General features: G+C 35.7%; 1 protein-coding gene across 1 annotated transcript in view; it reads right to left on the bottom strand.

Annotated features, from left to right (window-relative positions):
- Positions 1-20,000, bottom strand: part of LOC135226583 (nephrin-like) — a 125,686-nt gene that overhangs the window by 23,467 nt on the left and 82,219 nt on the right. Inside the window, 10 exon segments of the mRNA XM_064266270.1 lie at positions 4,811-4,928; positions 7,239-7,399; positions 8,200-8,451; positions 11,618-11,730; positions 12,470-12,656; positions 13,051-13,341; positions 14,425-14,569; positions 15,888-16,045; positions 17,184-17,474; positions 17,985-18,167. Of these exon segments, the coding sequence (XP_064122340.1) occupies positions 4,811-4,928; positions 7,239-7,399; positions 8,200-8,451; positions 11,618-11,730; positions 12,470-12,656; positions 13,051-13,341; positions 14,425-14,569; positions 15,888-16,045; positions 17,184-17,474; positions 17,985-18,167 (1,899 nt within the window).

Genomic DNA, 20,000 nt, shown 5'->3' with positions numbered 1-20,000 from the left:
AGGCTGAGATGATTCAGGACATGATATGCATCAGAAATAGATTACATTAATGAATCTGGACCCCCATTGAGACTGTATAAAATCCCAATATTGATGAAATATGTGGACTGGTGAATTCATAAACTACCGGTATAACTAACTGTGATGTCAAAGATAATAGGGAAAACCGTCAAAATTTTATAAAAGCTACTTTCCCTTGACAATTAGAAATTATACGAAAGTAAAGTTGGAACATAGATTTTGCTTTGATCTCAGACGAGGTGGAAAAAGAAAGTTTAGATGATTAAAAAAAAATGCTTTGATGAAAAATAGACCCGAGTAACTTGAGAAATAAGAAAGAAGATCATCTTTGGTTAAAAACTGAATTCCAGAAAAGTCCAAATGTATAAAAAGAAATATATATAAGCCTCGAGTTCTGGATACAAATGTGTTGAATACATTTCCATTTACAAACACATGTAGACAGACACACACACACACTGACACACTGCCCGTAAACCTTTTCGCATGATCTCAATTATTTTATTCATGAAATGGGAAAACATTAAATTTGACTTTTTCATTTTTCATCAGTCGCGTTTTATGACTTCCAGAATGAGGGTTCATGTAAAGACTGGAAATTTATTGAAATGAAGCCTTATTCCATTTCTCATTGGTCCTCACAAATGACAACGACTAAGGTTTTGATCGGAGTCATTACTACCCTAATACAATTCAACTCGTATTTTAATATTTTACTTACATTTTTATTTATTTATTGATTTTTTTATTGCATTTGCTGTTCTAATAACTGATCGCCCTTTTCTGTATTTCTCATTAACTTCTGTTACTTCTTTCGATTTGAGCACCATATTCTTTGGAAGCTTGAATTTCAAGTCAGTGGCCCTTGTAAGCTTGTTACTTATGAATATGGTTCATCCTCTGAATAATAATAATAATAATAATAATAATAATAATAATAATAATAATAATAATGGGAAAATTTTCTGCGCTGCCTCGTATGACAGTTCTGGAATACTATTCCACTCAAGTCACGGGGAATTAGGAAAAATCTTTTCCTTTAGTTCTCTTGTGCTACACAGCTCTGGCTATTGGTAAGTAGTAATGGAGAATACGAAAAATCGTTCTAAAAGTTTCCCTTCAATGAAACAGTATCGGGATTACTATTAATCCAAGGTATGGGAATCTATTTTTCAAGTTCCTCTCCGCAGGACAGTTTCCAGAATTACTGTTCACCCAATCGACGAGACGTTATGGAAACCGCTGTTCTCCTCTCCCTGACCTCGACGCGTTTCCAGAATCGTTTCCAGAACTACTGTTCACCCAAGCAAAGCGAAACGACTAAATTCTAAATTCTCTCACTTCGGGCATCCTTTGTCGTTGGTCTTATGCGATACAGTCACGCAGGTCCCGACTCCCAATTAGTTATCGCCAGATACATGTAACGGAAATAACAAAAGTTTGGTCAGCTCTCCAAATTAGTCAGCTCGTGCCGGACTCTTTGGCTCATTGCCTTCGTTGATGATGATGTTGATGATGGTGGTCTTGTTATGATTTCCCACAATGGTTTATTTGTTTGTCTGTTTGTTTGTTAAATGCATATGAAAAAAAAGACGAGAGATAATTTAAGTTGGGTACATAATTATGAGGGGGAAATGTTAAGACAGAAATAAAAATTCAGGAAACTATTTTGATTACAGTCGAGGGATTATCATGATAAAACAAAAAATTAAGGAATGAATATACAATCTTAATATACCCCTTGGCCACATGCCAAGCTGGGATGATTCAGCACATCATATGCATGAAAAGAAAAAGCAAATAAACGTAAGTGGATCCACATTAAAAAAAAAAAAAATGTAGACGGGTAAATTCACAAACTACGAGTGGAACTTACAGAGACTTTCAAGATGACAAGTAAGGCCTCCAAAATTTTATGAAAAGTCAAAAAGACAAAATATGGTGGTGTAATGGGAAATATATATATATATATATATATATATAGATATATATATATATATATATATATAATATATAGATATATATATATATATATTATATATATATATAATATATAATATATATATAAATATATATCTATATATATATATATAGTATATATATATATATAATATATATATATATATATATATATATATATATATATATATTATATATATCTATATATATATATATATAATATATATATATTATATATATAGATATATAAGAGATATAGATATATATATATATATATAGATATGAATATATATATATATATTATATATATATATATATATATGAATATATATATATATATAATATATATATATATATATATTATATATATATATATATATCATATATACGTATATATAATAGAATAATATATATATATTATATATTATATATAATATATATATATATTATATATATATATATATATATATATATATATATATATATATTCAAATAATTGGGAAAAGCCTTTTGATGCTGAAGTGGTAACTAGTCTGCCAATACATTTGTCCCCTATTTATTTAGCTTAATGATAATTTTTTTTTTTTTTTTTTAGACTTTTGGTTCAGTTCAGTCTTCCACAGTAATCATTACTGTTGTTGTTGATGTTGTAGAAACAGTGTGCTGGCCTTATGCCAGCTCAAATCCTTGCTCTTTTGAGGTCTATGCTGTGTCAATTTCATCTTACACCTTAGTCAGTATTTTCCTACCTAGAATAACCTTAGCCTTATGGCAGCACAGTTCTTGGCTATTGGTAAGGTCTCATTGACATGCTGATGATATCGTGAACCACTGATTTATGAACACGTAACGCCAGGCTTCTTAAAACAGCCTCCTTCTCCTGATATATCTTCCACAACCATAATTTTTATTGCTGCGAGAATAGGTTCTTGCACCTTTTCTCCATCTCCATCTCCGGCGTTTATGTGTCAGATTACTTGCAGTCTCCACGGTTAGCACTAAGAATAGCTTGTGCTTTGGGACCGAGCGGAATCTGCAGTGTCATTGACGAAAACAGGAAAGAGAGAAATGAAATAGAATGAACTGAAATCGGAAAATGTTCTGTGTAGAAATTACAATACGAATAGTGCTGGGCGATTGCTTTTGCACCCTGTTTTACAGAACTTCGGATTTTCCTTCTTTCTTCTGGTTCCCCAGCTTCCCTCTTCTAAGATAAGGTTCTATAACTCTCTTCATGGTTTAATCTATTTTGAAATTCTCTCTCTCTCTCTCTCTCTCTCTCTCTCTCTCTCTCTCTCTCTCTCTTGCTAGGTTACAATTTATTTTTCTGAATTTCGTATCATTAAAAGTCTACAACAAATATTAGGTTATTAGTGTTTTTTTTAATCACCAACTTTTATAGAAAATAATGCACTCATAGACCAAGATTGACATATATGAAATGACCAATGCAATACATAATATTTTTAGTATCTTTTTTCCTGTGAAGTTTAGCATTTTTTCATCATGTTTTCTTTTGCCAGAATCAGTACAGAAATAAAAAAAAAATACACTGCTAAATACATTCTTTATTTCTTATAAGAACTTACTGGCAAATCGTTAAAGAAAAAAATTATACGTCATCTAATATTTCGTACTATCTTGCTGCTTTAATAAATATTCTTTATTCGTTCTAACAATATCCTCATGAGTATGCAAATAAAAACCACGGTCTGAGTAATGCTACCGCAGCATTCCTGGGATAGGCCTGTTGTGCATTCTGAAAGCTAGACTTTCGAGGCCTGGGGCGGAATTAGCGCGAGCAAAGAGTCCATAAAATAATATGTTTTTCATCCGGGTGAAGATGACGTCACTCGGTAGGTAAAAATACATTGAAGATAGGATTAAGAGGCATAAAGAAAAAAGTAATCAGTAAGGGTAGTCCTCTTTATGCTTAAAGGTACGGGGAAATGTAGTCTTCTCGGAGGATGTTATTTATTCATTTTTATTTAATTATGTTTTCCCTTTTTTTTCTTCTTGTTTAATTTTTGAACGTGTAGAAATAATCGTTTACATTCATTTGGAATTTTGGCTATAGTTTGCGATAATAAATTTATATGTAACGAAGGTTCCAGGCGGTGCAAATCCAAAGACGAGTAACTATATTGTTATTAATATTTCTTATTTCTTACTTTATATATATATATATATATATATATATATATATTATATAATATATATATATAATATATATATATATATATATATATATATATATAAGTCAGCAGATGTTCAAATATTGAAATTACATTTTTCATTTCTTGCACTTTTCCAAAGGTATCGAGTCGGAAAAGATTATAATTTCAAACACGTAAAAATAAAATCTTACAAAGGAGTGTGAATATATATATATATATGTATTATTATATATATATATATATATATATATATTATATATATATATATATATGCGTGTGTGTGTGTGTATTAAAATATATATATATATATATATATATATATATATATGATATATATATATATATATATATATATATATATCATATTCATTCCGTTGTAAGATTTTTTTTTTTACGTGTTTGAAATTATAATCTTTTCCGACTCGATACCTTTGGGAAAAGTGCAAGAAATGAAAATGTAATTTCAATATTTGAACATCTGCTGACTTACCGAAAGAGATATATATATACGTATACATTCATACATACATACATACATACATACACGAAAACTTTGGTATAAGACAAGCAACCCTCACACAGCCTTATTGAGAGCAACATGACGGACACGAAACGCCAGTAGAAAAGATCGATGATTTGCCCATCTTACTCACGTTTGACGACTATGGTGGCATTAGCTGTCGCTGGCTCCCCGATGCCATTGGTGGCCACGCACGTGAAGACGCCAGTGTCCTCGAAAGTCACATTTTTAATAGTCAGCCCCATGAGGTCCTGTAAGAGAATAAAAGAATTTCGGTTACCATATCGTTTCGCCATGAGGCGCGACCGTAGATAGATGTAGATGACAATTAAATGTTGTATTTACTACATTTTTAATTATAACTCCCTATTGTTTTGCCATTACTTACGAGCATGCATTACAGATTAATACCGTAGATAACAGATTATATTATATTTATTATACTTTTAATTATAACATATTAATTTACCATTAGTTACGTACATGCATAGATGACAGATACCACTGTATTTATTATACTATATTTATAACTCCATGTCATTTTGCCATTAGCCATGAAGATAAACAACTAACAAATTAATTATATTTTTATTTACATAATTCCCTTTTTATTTTATCATGATTTGGTATCTGTAAAAAAAGACACGAACTAATGAAAAAGTAATTATCATAAAATATTAAGTTGACTTCCAGCGTCATATCATTATCTGGTAAATTATTCTAATTATTGACGATCTGCTTAATTAACAGTAATGAATACTGTATTTATTTCCATTTTTAGAGCATCAGCCCATTAATATTCTCCTGGAGAGGGTAGTAGCTCTTTTATTTCAATATAAGCTAAATTATTAGTGAACCTTTAACTGTGGCAATGATGAAGTCTTCCTATTACATCAATCTTCTGACTCATATCCCCTGTTTTAATGCTTTCGCTTACTCTTTTATTCCACCAATTCTTCCTTATGTTAACTCCTTTCTTTTAAATCCATTTCCTTATTTCGATGACTCATGCCTTACGTATCTCAATGACTTTGTCAGTTCCTTATACCTTTCGGTTTAATCTATATATTTGGGGTCTTTATCCTCATTCAGCGAATTCAAACTCGATCCAAGGCTTCCATTTGATTCAATTTGCATTCCATTCACTCAGGTCATCCTAATATAATCCAATTCCCTTGCTTTTCAGGGTATTTACTGAGTCTTTCATTTTATCAATTCTCCACATCTCTTAGCTGATTTCATCTTGATGTCATTCATACTCCCCATCTTTCTTCCCTTTATTCAGTTCATCTATATTTCACGCGTCCTCCAAACTGGCAGCTTAAATCATTTTTATTGCACCTTTTTTCACATCTCCGTGTCATCCAGTGCTTCTTCCCGGTCTTTGTGTAATATTCACTTTCACTTGCATTTTATTAAGTTATCTTACCCTCTTCACGCCGGTTCATTTTCATCTAAACCATTTCTTGCTGCCGTTGAGTTATGTTGCTTTTGTTCCGCTTTCCATCTTTCAGAATTCACCTTTAACTGTCTCCTTTATTGCATTTTATCTCACAGTTCCTTTTTATCCATATCTTCGTACTTAACATACAATTTATTCATCAGCCATTTCTGCTTTATCTTTTTTTTTTTTTTTTTATAGTGGAACCTGCTTCCAAAATGCACTTCATCTTTGCATGCCTCAAGATTCATTTTCACCAATTTCGTCTTCCCTATAAATTGCTTGTCATTCAGTTTGACTTTATGCATCATTTACTTATCTTATGTCCGTTATTTTTATACTGGAAGCTGTCCACTCAACAAACTTCATCTTTGCTTATCACTCATTTTATTTTTTGTGAATTTCTTCTTCCCCGTAAACTGTTCATCATTCAATTTTGCTTTTTCTTACTATTCACATATCCGGGAGACTGAATCGCTCATTATACACTTCGTCTTTTCCTTACCATTAAATGAATTTTCACTCATTTTTCCTTCCTTTAGACTGTCGTCATTCACTTATACTTTTCTTGTTATCCAAATGTCCTGGAGAATATATCTTTCTAAATTCACTTCTTTGTTTTCCGTGAGATTCTTTTTAATCAATTTCTTCCTCACTTTAAATTGTTCATCATTGAATTCTACTGTGCTTGTTATCCGTGTATCCTGCAGACTATGGTATTCATAAACCATTTCTTTGCTTACGATAAAATTAATTTAAATCAATTTTTTCTTCTCTTTAAACGTTCCATAATTAAATTCTATATATACTGGAGACTATCGCTCATAAAGCACTTCTTTGCTTGCGATGAAATCAATTTGAATAAAACTTTTCCCCTATTTAAACTTTCTGTCATTCAACTCTACATATACTGGAGACTATCGTTCTTAAAGCACTTCCGTTCTTGCGATAAAATCAATATAAATCAATTTCTTCCTCTCCTTAAACTTTCCATGATTAAATTCTACATATACTGGAGACTATCGTTCATAAAGCACTTCTTTGCTTGCGATGAAATCAATTTAAATCATTTTTTTCCCTCGCTTTAAACCCGTTCTTCATTGAATTCTCCTTCGCTTACCTTCGTGGGACTCTTTTCGTGGTGGGCCTTGGAGAAGTTGTAGCCCTCCCTCTGCCACTTGATCTCCGGCGAGGGCGACGCATCCGCCTTGCAAAGGAGCGTCACTGTCTCCCCCTGGGTAAGATTCCGACCCCCCGTGACGTCCACGATGGTGGGGGCATCTGATAGGAAAGAAGATGGATCGCTCAGTATTGGGAGGGGAGGATTGTGTGGGTATGTACTATATGTATGAGGAATACAGAAAGAGATGGTCAGTTATTAGAGAAACAGAATAATTAACAGATTAATAGATAAATAGAAATTAAAGTAAAATATTAAAATACAAGTTGAACTGTATTAGGGTAATAATGCACTGTATTGCAAACACACAAACACAATATATATATATATATATATATATATATATATATATATATATATATATATATATGTGTGTGTGTGTGTGTGTGTGTGTGTGTGTGTGTGTGTGTATGTATGTATGTATAAATGTGTGTGCATTATAATACATCACTACCCTAATATAATCAACGTGTATTTTAATATTTTACTTACATTTATATTTATAGATTGATTTCTTAGTTAATCTGTTTTTCTAGTGATTGATCTCCTCTTTTTGTATTTCACATTATTTTCTGTTACTTCTTTCGAGTGAACACCATATTTTTTCAAAAGTTGAATTTAAAGTCAGTGGCCCCAAAGGGGCTTGTTCCATATGAATAGGGTTCATATTTTGAATAATAATAATAATAATAATAATAATAATAATAATAATAATAATAATAATAATAAATTTTGTGCATAACATATTCAGCCACACCCAAGGCCCACCCGTCGTATTCCCAAAAAGGTAAAAAATGGTCATCGTTTGTAGCAGAAAGTTAAAAAAAATTGAAACTATATAACATAAAATTAATTCTCCTGTGACCCTCCACTCGAAGCTGCCTTTTACTTTTCCACTTACACTTGACGTTGATGGAGATATTCTTGACTGAGGTCCCCTCTTCGTTGGTGGCTTCGACTGTGTAAAACCCGGCCTGGTCCTTCGTCACCGAGGATATGTTCAGGAAGCTCCCAGACATGACGACCTCGTCGTAGCGTTTCCAGATGTACGTGATGCTGTTGGGATTTCCCACGGCGCTGACGTTCACGACCACGTTCTCGCCTTCGGATACGTCCATGGAATCTTTGGGGCTGGATTTCCAGACTGGAGGAACTGGAATGCAGATAAAAGTAGACAGGTGATAAACGTGGAAGATGTGAAAGGGAAGGGAAGTTCTTTTTTAAAATTCTGGAATTTGGATAAACGTGGAGGAGGTGGGAGGAACTACATAATTATGAAGTTCAGTTCAGTCTACAGGGTCTGGAAAGGCGATACAATTCTGGAATATGGATAAAAGTGGGGCGACTGCATAGCTGTGGAAGTTTAGTTCAATGTTCAGGGTCTGGAATAGCGATAAAAAATGGGGACTGTGAAAGGAACAGAAGTTCCTGGAATATGGATAAAAGTGGAAGGACCATGTAGGAATGGAAGTTCAGCTTAAGCGGCAGTGTCTGGAATAGTCTTAAAAGTGAAGGATGTGACAGGATTGGACGCCCACTTTTGAAGTTTGTGAAATAAATATAAAAGCTGAGGCGTTGAAGGAACAGGAAACCCATTTTAGGAACTCCTGGAATAAGAAGAAAAATGGAAAGAGTGATAGGGGTTCCATGGGTATGGAAGTTCTCACTAGAGTACCTGGAAAAGAGATAAACACTGAGAGGAGGAAGAGGCGAGAGAGAGAGAGAGAGAGAGAGAGAGAGAGAGAGAGAGAGAGTCCGTAGACTTTCATGTCCAGGTTAGAAGATCTGGAATAACCATTAGAAAAGACAGAGAGCTCCAGACCTGAAAACTTGAGATTATGATTAAAAACAGAAAATGAAGGCAGCGAAACACGCCCAGGTACTTCATAATGCTGAAAGTTCAGATCAGATAATTTGAAATAAAGAGGAGACGAAGGCTTCAAGATATACTCCCTGAGGCGGTAGGCCTAGGCTGGAGTACCAAGTGAAAAGGACTTCGCTGGATTGAAGTCCGGACTGGAGGATTCGAAGTAGATTACATGTAGATTAGCTCCAACCCAACGAGAGAGAGAGAGAGAGAGAGAGAGAGAGAGAGAGAGAGAGAGAGAGAGAGGCAGAAGATGAAAGGGCTTAGAGCTTCTTTGTGCCAATTAAAAGAAAAGGCTGGTTCTTCATCGCCAAGACTGTGAATACTTAAGACCCTATCATGCCTAAGATGATATTTCACCAAAAACTGTTACTTAAAACGTGTGTAGATTAGATTCTAAGGCTTATGTCTGAATAGGTCGCGTCTGATGACTTATGATTAATGCCTCTCTCATAATTACTCGAGATATACTTCACTTTTGTTGAATTATAATGAGCAAAGTTACTGGAATAGCAGTAAATGCAAGCTAATTCGTTTAAGTTTTCTGTCGTCTCAAGAGGAGTAAATAAATATAAACAAAACCATTTTCATTCATAATTGCGTTCAGTTTCCCGTATGATGTGTCTTCCTTTTATAGCTACGTATTTTGTAATATTCACTTTAGATTGCCAATGTGAATTATATGGGCACAGCACGATTTAATACGTCATGGTTACAGCCGACATCTATTTAAATTCACCACTGAAAATTGTTTATGAAAGGATAGATAACCACCGAGAAAAAGTGAAACGGGTAAAAAAAAAAAAAAAAAAAAAAAAAAAAAAAAAAAAAACGGAACAAAAGAGGAAGAAAAGTCTTGTGAGAAACATTCCTCCATATTAAAATATTTGCGGGTGTGCTTTGCTTGAAGGAGAGCGCCTTAGCCATAACACCAGGCAATATTATTCGCCATAACGAGCAATGGAAAGGTATGAGAGATGAAATAAATGAATATTTTAAATCTTCTTTGAATTCCGGGAGCATTCATATTCTCAGATTCGCGTGTGATATTAAATTCTGAGAAGGCACGCACGTCAGATTCTACGCCCACCTACCCCCCCCCCCACCCCCCCCCACCCCCCCCACCAGTTCTGTAACCTCCTCGAAGATACTTGAGAATGTGAATCTGAGAGCGACGGAAGATGTCACAATGGCTGGGCGTTTGCATATCATAAATTTCGTAGGTTTTTTTTTTATGGCCTAGCAAAATGTTTTCCGTCGCCTTAAACGGCACGATATATATCTGTTTTTGACCATATTATACTTATAATAATATTGCAATGTTGGTTACTGGAGAATACATAGCACTGAAAATTTGATATTCGGTCGCGTTTCGTAGCATTGAAGGTTTTGTGTTTGGTAAAAAAAAAAAAAAAAAAAAAAAAAAAAAAAAAAAAAAAAAGCCAGGTACCATCTTCAAAAAATCAACAGGAAACCAATATTCGTCAAAAAGTAAGATATGTAGACAAGCATTTTGAAACTAATACACTTTTTTTTTAACACGTCTCCAACCTTTTGTGTTTCCCTCCTGCTCTCTTGCTTTCTTCTTTCTCTCTGTAGCCTTGGATAGGAAATGACGTTAGGGTCTCTCAGTAGAAGGTCAGTCAATTTGACTCCGTAAAAACTTGTAACATATTTCATTTCAGTCTGAGTATAATTATTTCAAAATTAGGTTACCCGTCCTTTCGGATTAAAATCCAAATGGAAAATATACCAGTAAGTCTGTTACGACTCTTAAACTAAAAAGAAAATTAAAAGAAAAAAAATCAAAATATATAAATAAATATATAAAAAAATGGGCATTAAATAACTTTTACTTCGGTGTTCCGTTGCATTTTCCTCAGGCTTGGTAATGGATAGGGTATGTATAATTTTTCATCGCTCCAGCCTTTGTTAAAAGGAAAATGATATTCAGGAATTTCAAACTCAAAAATAGTTCACTATAGAAACAAAATAGATATACAGCGCCACGAGACTACAATGATCCGCATAAGGTTCTCAAACTATATATAAAAGAAAGCCACTTGATTATGAAATTAGAAAAGAGAAGACTACCAAAATAAAAAATAAAATCAATGTTGATTACGAGATCAAACACTATTTACAATACTAAAAAAAAAAAAACATACATTTGAAGTAGAAAACTGGAAAAACTGTAAAGATCTAAAGGCAGATTTCATCACACAAGAAAACGGCAACGCTAACCAATAACAAAAAGACTACCAAAAATAAAAATAAAATCAATGTTGATTACAAGATCAAACACTATTTAAAAAAAAATACTCAAATAAAAAAAAACATACATTTGAAGTAGAAAAGTGGAAAAAAAATGTAAAGATCTAAAGGCTTTCATCACACAAGAAAACGGCAACGCTATCCAATAACAAAAAGCAGACAATTGGCAAGCACTCACATCGGACACTCAGCGTTACAGCATCGTGCGTCGTCGGTCCAACTCTGTTATCAGCCTGGCAGGTGAAGACAGCCCCGTCATCTTGCGCTGTTACATTGATTCGCACCGAGTGTCTGTGGGATCAAAGAGATAAATGAATCAGCTTCGGCGACCTCGCTTTCAAAAATAACGCTCCAATACCAATAATCTTTCAATAAGAGCAATGGCATCGCAATCGCAAGAAATAATTGGCATCAGAATCTTCGTAATGAGGTTTATTTTCAACATAATGTCTATTTTCAACATAATGTTTATTCTGAAGCTTTTTCAATAGATATTGGTAATCCCTCTTGCAGTGAACATATTGGCAAGGTTTGACCTTTTATGGGCAAAGCTTATCCCTATTAAACAACGTATAGATTTCTTTTAGTTTTCTGTCCGCCCTCAGATCTAAAAAAAACTACTGAGGCTAGAGGACTGCAAATTGCTGTTTTGATCGTCCACCCTACAATCATCAAACATACCAAATTGCAACCCTCTTGCCTCAGTAGTTTTTATTTTATTTAAGGGTAAGGTTAGCCATGGATCGTGCATCTGGCAGCGGTTTCCAGGCCGATGGGACGTATCCTCACCCTACCTCATCTGGTGAGCAACTGGAGAGCTGCCGGTCATAGTTGATGGCTTTATACAGCATTATGCATTGTTACTAGGGATACTTTTGGGGGTATAGATCCATATGGTGAAGCCTGACTTGCATTACAGTATGCCAGTTATAAGCTCTCCATTTTTATCGAACTGAAACTTCCAGATAGGCTTGCCCCAAGTGGCAAACCTTAGCCGATAAAGTTTGCTTTCAGAAACCCTAATATTTACTTGGTGGTGTGTCCTCCGTATTGGCCAGGCTTGACCTCGATGTCCCCGTGGTCGACCTCGAAGCCGCTCCTCCACCAGGTGACATTAGCCATGGGGTTGCTGGAGGCCGATTCGCAGATGAGCGTCGCTTGTGAGTCCGCCTTGATTGGCCGAGGGCGAGTCTTCACCTTCACTCCTGAAGGGGGAACTGCGTTTTCCCGAAAAAGAAAATACAGAAGAATGATTTTTATGAGGTTAAAGGATTTTTGTTACTTCATTTATGTGGTTTCTTCTTGTTTTGTTTATGTTATCTGTTTCATTTGAATGTTATCCGGATAAGCTATATGCAGTTATGTCTGCTCTGAGGAGATCAGGATGCATAAGCAACACCTACATATTTAGAGAGAGAGAGAGAGAGAGAGAGAGAGAGAGAGAGAGAGAGAGAGAGAGAATCACAAAGTATTTCAAAATTAACTTTCATTCAGACAACATGGATTTGGGAAAGATATCGCATGACGGAAAAATACGAGGTAACTCAGAGAGAGAGAGAGAGAGAAACAGAGATAGAGAGAGAGAGAGAGAGAGAAAAGGGGATTACATACACATAACATGCAGTATCGTCGAGTTGATAAGCGGCGTCGGGGAAGCGGGATTCGTCGCCTCGCATCTGTACTCTGCTCCGTTGTCGGACTCGTCCAAGGAGATGTTCAGCTCGGAGATGGCCGAACCGCCTTCGTGGCGGGTATCCGCCTGGAGTTCCTGCGTGCCCTTGAACCACTGCAGGGTCGCCAGAGGGTTGCCGCCGTTGCTTATGCAGGTCAGCCTCTGAGGGTCATCTTTTCGAAGCCTTCGGCCTGGTTCGTATCCCAAGATGGTGGGCGGTTCGGGAGGTCCTGCATGAGTCAAAAATACATTTTTGATTAATATTTTGCTCGGAGTCCAGGGTTCCATATCAGGTCTCTTATCTCCATTGGATGCTTAAGGGTTAGGTTATGAATATGTGGAAAGCAGATTTCGTCTAAACCATCCTTTAATCTAAAGTGTAGTTTTATTATCATTTTATTTTCATTATTAAAAAAAAAAAGTTCTCATTTACTACTCTGTATTATTTCTTTATAATGGCGTAGGAGCGTATCGTTCTAGACTAAATATAAATGAAAGGAAAGAGTGGGAAAAACCATTATACCAATGCTGCATTATGAGATTTTTATTAATTTTTTTTTTTAACCAAAGAGATTCTCAGAACTGGCACTTTTAATGTTTCTCGTTTTATCCAGCACCGTGAAACGTATATCCAACTGCAAATGAAAAGGGCTACCACTATAATCTAGCGTTATAATTGAAATTTAACTTTTCGTTCGTGGTTATCTCAGGATAATTTTCAATTATTTTTATTTTTTTTCAAGTCTAGTTCAGCACGACGCACCGCCGATAATTTCATGTGATTTCCTAAGTCAGGAAAGTAATCATAACTACTGTGTATTATAGTTTTATGTAATTTATAGTTGCATCACACCTGTTGTTCTGTACTTATGTAAGATGCTGATTGCGTTCTGTAATCAGGTGAGAGGCTTTAATTACCTGCCCTGCACAGTGCCGTAAGACACTTATACCCTTCAGTGTTCGATTCTTACTTAAGACATTGATAAGCACCTGTTTCGTCATATAAATATGTAGTTAATCCGAATATAAGGCAATTATAACCATCTTCCGTGTTCTCTACTCAAAGCAAAAGGCTTATAACTGTCTCTTATGCTGTATACTAAAATAGACATTTATAACAATCTCTCGTGTTCTGTACTGAACATAGACTTGTAACCATCTGTAATGCTTATAATCAACTTTCACGTTCTGCCTTAACATAAAAAACTTATAACTATTTCTCATGTTCTGTACTTAACTTAAAAGACTTATAACTATCATGTTCTGTACTCAACGGAAAAGACTTATAACCGTGTCTTATGCTCTGTACTTACGTAAAACACTTATAACCATTGTGTCGATCTTGGTTGAGCCGAGGGCCTGATTCAGAGCATAGCAGTTCACTGTCAAGTCTGAATCTATTGGTCGAACTTCGTAACTGGTAAGGTTTGTAATGGTGTTCCATCCTCCATTATCAACCTGAAAATTTTTTAATCATTATTATCATTAACCAGGAAATAAACCTTATTCATATTGAACAAGCCTACAGGGCCATTGGCTTGAAATTCAGGCTTACAAAGAATGTGGTGTTCATTTGAAAGAAGTTACAGGAGATGATGGAAAATACAATAGAAGAAATCAGTTATTAAAAAAACTCAAACATTAATAAATTAATGGATAAACATATAAATAAATGATCGAAATAGAGGTTGAATTGTGTTGGCTGGTAATGCATTGCATCGTTGCTTGACCTACTGTCCAGCTCACCTATATAAAAGATATTGGTGACTCTACATAAAATTTCGGGATAAGGCTGAGGGGTTATCGACGCCAAAAGGTATAATATATAGCAAATAAAGTATACAAAATATTCATAAGTTAATGGTTGAAATACGAGGCAGTATGAGCTCAACTAAAGTCCATGCTGGTGTACGTTTTCTTTTCTACATATCGAAATTATTGTTTTTATCAATTTTTTTTTTTACACATTCCAAACTGCATTCAACATTTATGGGTGTCGAATGACCAATAACACGATTACCAAACCCCCCACCCCCCCCCCCCCCCCCCCCCCCCCGCCTCTCGCCCCCCAACCCCCGCCCCAGATTATGAGGCTACTCATTTCTCGTCTGCTGATAATTTGTAGGTTAGATGCGAAGTAAATGAACTTGCCATAATACGTTCCTTATCAGTCATTATCATAAATGGATCCTTATCACTGCGAGATTCACTTCGAAAATGAGAACAAATGAACATTTCCAAGATGAATTTAAAGGGCCAACTAGGTTTATTAGCTGCACCAAACCATTAATTCCTGATATTTCCAAATCGACGCTTACGTAGATATTGTTTTCATGACATTGCATTTCTTTGCAATCGTCTGTCGTTAATTTTCGTTGCAATTTGCTGCATATATTTTTTTTTTCTTTTTGTATCTATTACCCCATCTGTCTTTCTCTACCTTCTTCACGTTTTTTCTACCCCCTGTCCATTTGATTAACTTCAGTCGATTCTGTCGATTAGCTTTAGGCTGTCTGACTGTCAGCATATCTGTTTTACTGTTTATTCGGTACTGCCTGTCAAACTGTCTATTCACACTCACCTTTCTCACCGTCTTTTGTGAACTTTGTCTGTGTCTGTCTGTCACTTCTTTGCCAGTGTCTTCTGGTCATTTTACCTGTACGGCTTTCTGTCTTAAACCACCCACGCATACATATTTCTCTCGCTCGTGTTACCTGTCTTGTTCTCCCTCTCACCGTTCCCTCGCGTACTTTCCACCTGCCGAACCTTTCCTCACCTTCTGCGTCGAGGACGTAGCTCCGGGGGGCGTCTGTCCGTTGATAACCAGATTGACGTCCGCTGGGGGGTTCGAATTTTCGGCGAGGCAGCTCACGGCGATTATGTCTCCCACCTTCACTTCGCTCGGTCCGGAAATGGTCACTTGTGAGGCGGCGACTTCGTGTGAAGAAAATATTCGTGAGGTTAACTGATGTTCACCCTATACTGACATCGTATTAACAACATTGCAGATCGACTGATGGTGTACTTATATGCTAAGTGCAAGTTGGGAAAAGATGGTGATTCCGATATGGTGGTGATGGTGGTGAAAACCTTAGATTAGTTATTGACTGATGTTGCCAAATGAAGGGTCATTCAACCAAAACAATAACTTATTTGATTAAAATTTGGTAAACTTAACAGTAGTGAACTTATCTGAAAATCAAAAATGGAAAAAGATAGTGGTTTCACCATGGTGGCAATGAAAACGGGATTTGGGTATTTGATGGTGTTTGAACATAAGGGTCATTCGCGCGCGGGCCGCCCCGCCCCCGCCCTAGAAACACATTTGTTCAGACGGTCATAAATTTGATATCATGTGAACAATAAAGGTTAGAGACACCCGAAAGAAATCATTTCTAAATTAAACTGTGAATTGTTATTGTGTAAATGGGGATAAAGTTGTTAATGGTGTTGTTTCATGAACTTTGATTGCCAGTAACTAATCTTCTTTTTCCACAATTGATTCATTAAAAACTTACAAATTAGTATTGGAATTGGAACATAATATTAAGGCCAAGGCCAAGCGCTAGGACCTATGAGGTCACTCAGCGTTAAAGATACCGTCGAAGCAATTGTTAGGAGAGGGCGGCAAGTAAGATGGAAGACAGAGAATATGAAAGGAGGCACAGTAAAAGGAACGGAATGGGTCGCAGCTAGGCGCCAAAGGGACGGCACGAACAACCTTAAAATTGATTGAATATAGAATTTAGGCCATAGGCCAAGCGCTGGGATCTATGAGGTCATTCAGCGTTAAACGGAAATTGACAGTCAAAGGTGTAACGGGAGGAAAACCTCAGCAGTTACACTGTGAAATAATTGTTAGGAGAGGGTGAAAGTATGACGGAAAAAAGAGAATATGAAAGGAGGTACAGTAAAAGGAACAAAAGGTGTTGTAGCTAGGGGCCTTGGTGCACATGAGGTGCACTGACTGGTACTAACCCCCAACGGCGAAGAACCTCACAGGAATGCCTACAGTGATTGAAAGCCTAGCAAATCCATGATTTATTTACATTGGGAAGTAAAAAACACTCACAATTGACCCTCAGCTGAATCTCGGCTTTCTTCGGCTGCTTCGTCATCGAGTTCATGACGTGGCACTCGTACTTGGCCAGGTTGTCCGACGCCTCGACCTCGAACTCGTACTCGTTGACGGCGTAGTTCCGGTGCTTGTTGAAGTTCTTGTCGATCTGGGCGCCGTTCTTGTACCAGAACACCTCCGGGAGGGGGTTTCCGCCCCGCGCCCTGCACGCTAGGGTCTTCCTGTCTCCCGCCCTCACGATTTCCCCTTCGGTGTAGCCCGTGATCTCTGGGGCGCCTGGCTCGTCTGGCGACGAGGGTGGACAAGTATAGAGGTCAGATATTTGTTGGACATTATTTTGAATTTTTTTTACATTATTTGAATTTTGTGTGTGTGTGTGTGTGTGTGTGTGTTTTTAGCTTGACTGAGTTGAATATATATATATATATATATATATTATATATATATATATATATATATATATATATATATATATATATATATATGTATATATGTGTGTGTGTGTGTGTGTGTGTGTGTGTTATGTACGTATGTTTGGGCATGTATATGAATTTATGTTCTGATATACACAATTGATATAACAATTATAGCTATTTAGCCTGCCGCCGTGAAGTACGCAGACTAACTATATATACACCAATTAGGCAGTTAGTCTGAACAAGTGGTTCATTCATTCTCATTAATATAATTTTCCTGTGTATTCATATAATAATAATTAATAATAATAATAATAATAATAATAATAATAATAATAATAATAATAATAATAATAATAATAATAACAAAGTTACTTACAATGGACATCTAGCCTGACTTTAGCTACCATCTGGGTATTAGAGTCTTCAAGAGCTGGATGGACGGCGCGACAACTGTACTCCACCCCATTGTCCGTATGCGTTGGACGAAAGGTTATGGTCGTCTTCAGAGTCTTCAAATTGAGGTCGTTTTCGGACGTTTCTTTCCTGTCGGTTTGCGAATCTGGAAGAAGGAAATGAGAGAATTGCAAAACATCTTCTTTTAATCATTAATCTCTATTGGTTCCAAAATGAAGCGTCAACCCTCTCGTCCAGTTTTCCAGTTTTCCAGAATTTGGAATGATCTCTCTGGAAGAAGGAACTGAGAGAATTGTAGAAGATCTTTTAATCATTAATCTCTGTTGGTTCAAAAATGAAGCGTCAACCCTCTTGTCCAGTTTCCCAGAATTTGGAATTATCTCTCTGGAAGAAGGAACTGAGAGAATTGTAGAAGATCTTTTAATCATTAATCTCTGTTGGTTCCAAAATGAAGCGTCAACTCTCTTGTCCAGTTTTCCAGAATTTGGAATTATCTCTCTGGAAGAAGGAACTGAGAGAATTATAGAACATCTTTTAATCATTAATCTCTGTTGGTTCCAAAATGAAGCGTCAACCCTTTTGTTCCAGTTTTCCATAATTTTGAATTATCTCTCTGGAAGAAGGAACTGAGAGAATTATAGAACATCTTTAATCATTATCTCTATTGGTTCCAAAATGAAGCGTCAACCCTTTGTTCCAGTTTTCCAGAATATGGAATTATCTCTCTGAAAGACGGAACTGAGAGAATTATTGAACAGCGTTTATAGATGATTTCTCTTGGTCGAAATCTCGCAGGTGTTTTATGGAAGTCACAACAAAATGGAGCGTTAACTATTTTATTCAGTCTTTTATTCCATTCACTTCCAGAATTTATTCCATTCACTTCCAGAATTCGAAGTTATATAATGAATTACGTAACCATTTCTTTTCTGTGGGAGGGTTTGTCCTCACTTAGAAATAACGCCCAGTTTTCGTTTACACGGGGAGTAAGCTTACAATGTACTTTGTTGTTCTTGTTTTTGTTTGGGGGGGGGCGGTACGGGCGGGTTAGGAAAGCCCTATGGAAAATCCTAAAAAGTTCTGAAAAAGGTGTTTCGCGTTGAGTTAAAGATACAGGACTTTGAGAATGGGATTTTTATGATTTATCTATTGAATAAAAATAAAAAAATAAATAATGTCCATGTTAAACAATATACAACAATTATTTCTAATAAAATATAGCACGTTTATTTTCATTTTTGTTGGTGAAACAACGCGGTATTTGAATGTAGGTTTTAGCACACGCGTCGAGTAAGCTGGAGGTTGGATCATGCCTTGTTATTTATGTTTTTTTTTATCTACCTCTCACAGTTTAGATTTCTACGGCATATAAAAATATTCTGATATTGTTTTCCTTCGGCATTTAAAATGACTTGTTTTGATAATATGGAGGTCACTGATTTCATTCCACCTGACTGGTGGTATTAGAGAAAACTGCGATAATCCTGATTAAATTTTTAGTAATGCTATTTTCATGCATGGATAATTAAGTGCAAAGATAATTTGGCCTCGAATAATACCCGTGTTCTTGCAAAATATAAACCGGAAATAAATTATGGACCTTTTATAGACAAAAAAAAAAAAGGGCCCTGGCTTTGAATATCGAAACAAATATTCAGTTTTAGTTTATTTATAGAATTTATTCCGAGCACTGTGATAGGGAAAAAACAAGCAAAACAGCAACGAATTAATCTCCCATACTTGCCGCGCCAGATATGATTACCCTATTTTGCTAAACTGAAAGACAATAATGTACTCATTTATCTTTTTATGACATATGGATCGATATAACATATCAAATTGGAACAGCAAAGGACCACAAACTTTTATAATCAAAAACTGTCAGAATCGCCAATATTTTGAGGGAGAACCAACGAACTTACCTAATCTTTTAAATACTCCTAGACAGCTAAATAAAAGCTTCAAAATAATCTCGGAA

The sequence above is a fragment of the Macrobrachium nipponense genome, chromosome 14 (genome assembly GCF_015104395.2).
Source record: "Macrobrachium nipponense isolate FS-2020 chromosome 14, ASM1510439v2, whole genome shotgun sequence".
Classification (NCBI taxonomy): domain Eukaryota; kingdom Metazoa; phylum Arthropoda; class Malacostraca; order Decapoda; family Palaemonidae; genus Macrobrachium; species Macrobrachium nipponense.
The sequence above is the reverse complement of the archived record's forward strand: the minus strand, read 5'-3'. Positions and strand labels throughout refer to the sequence as shown.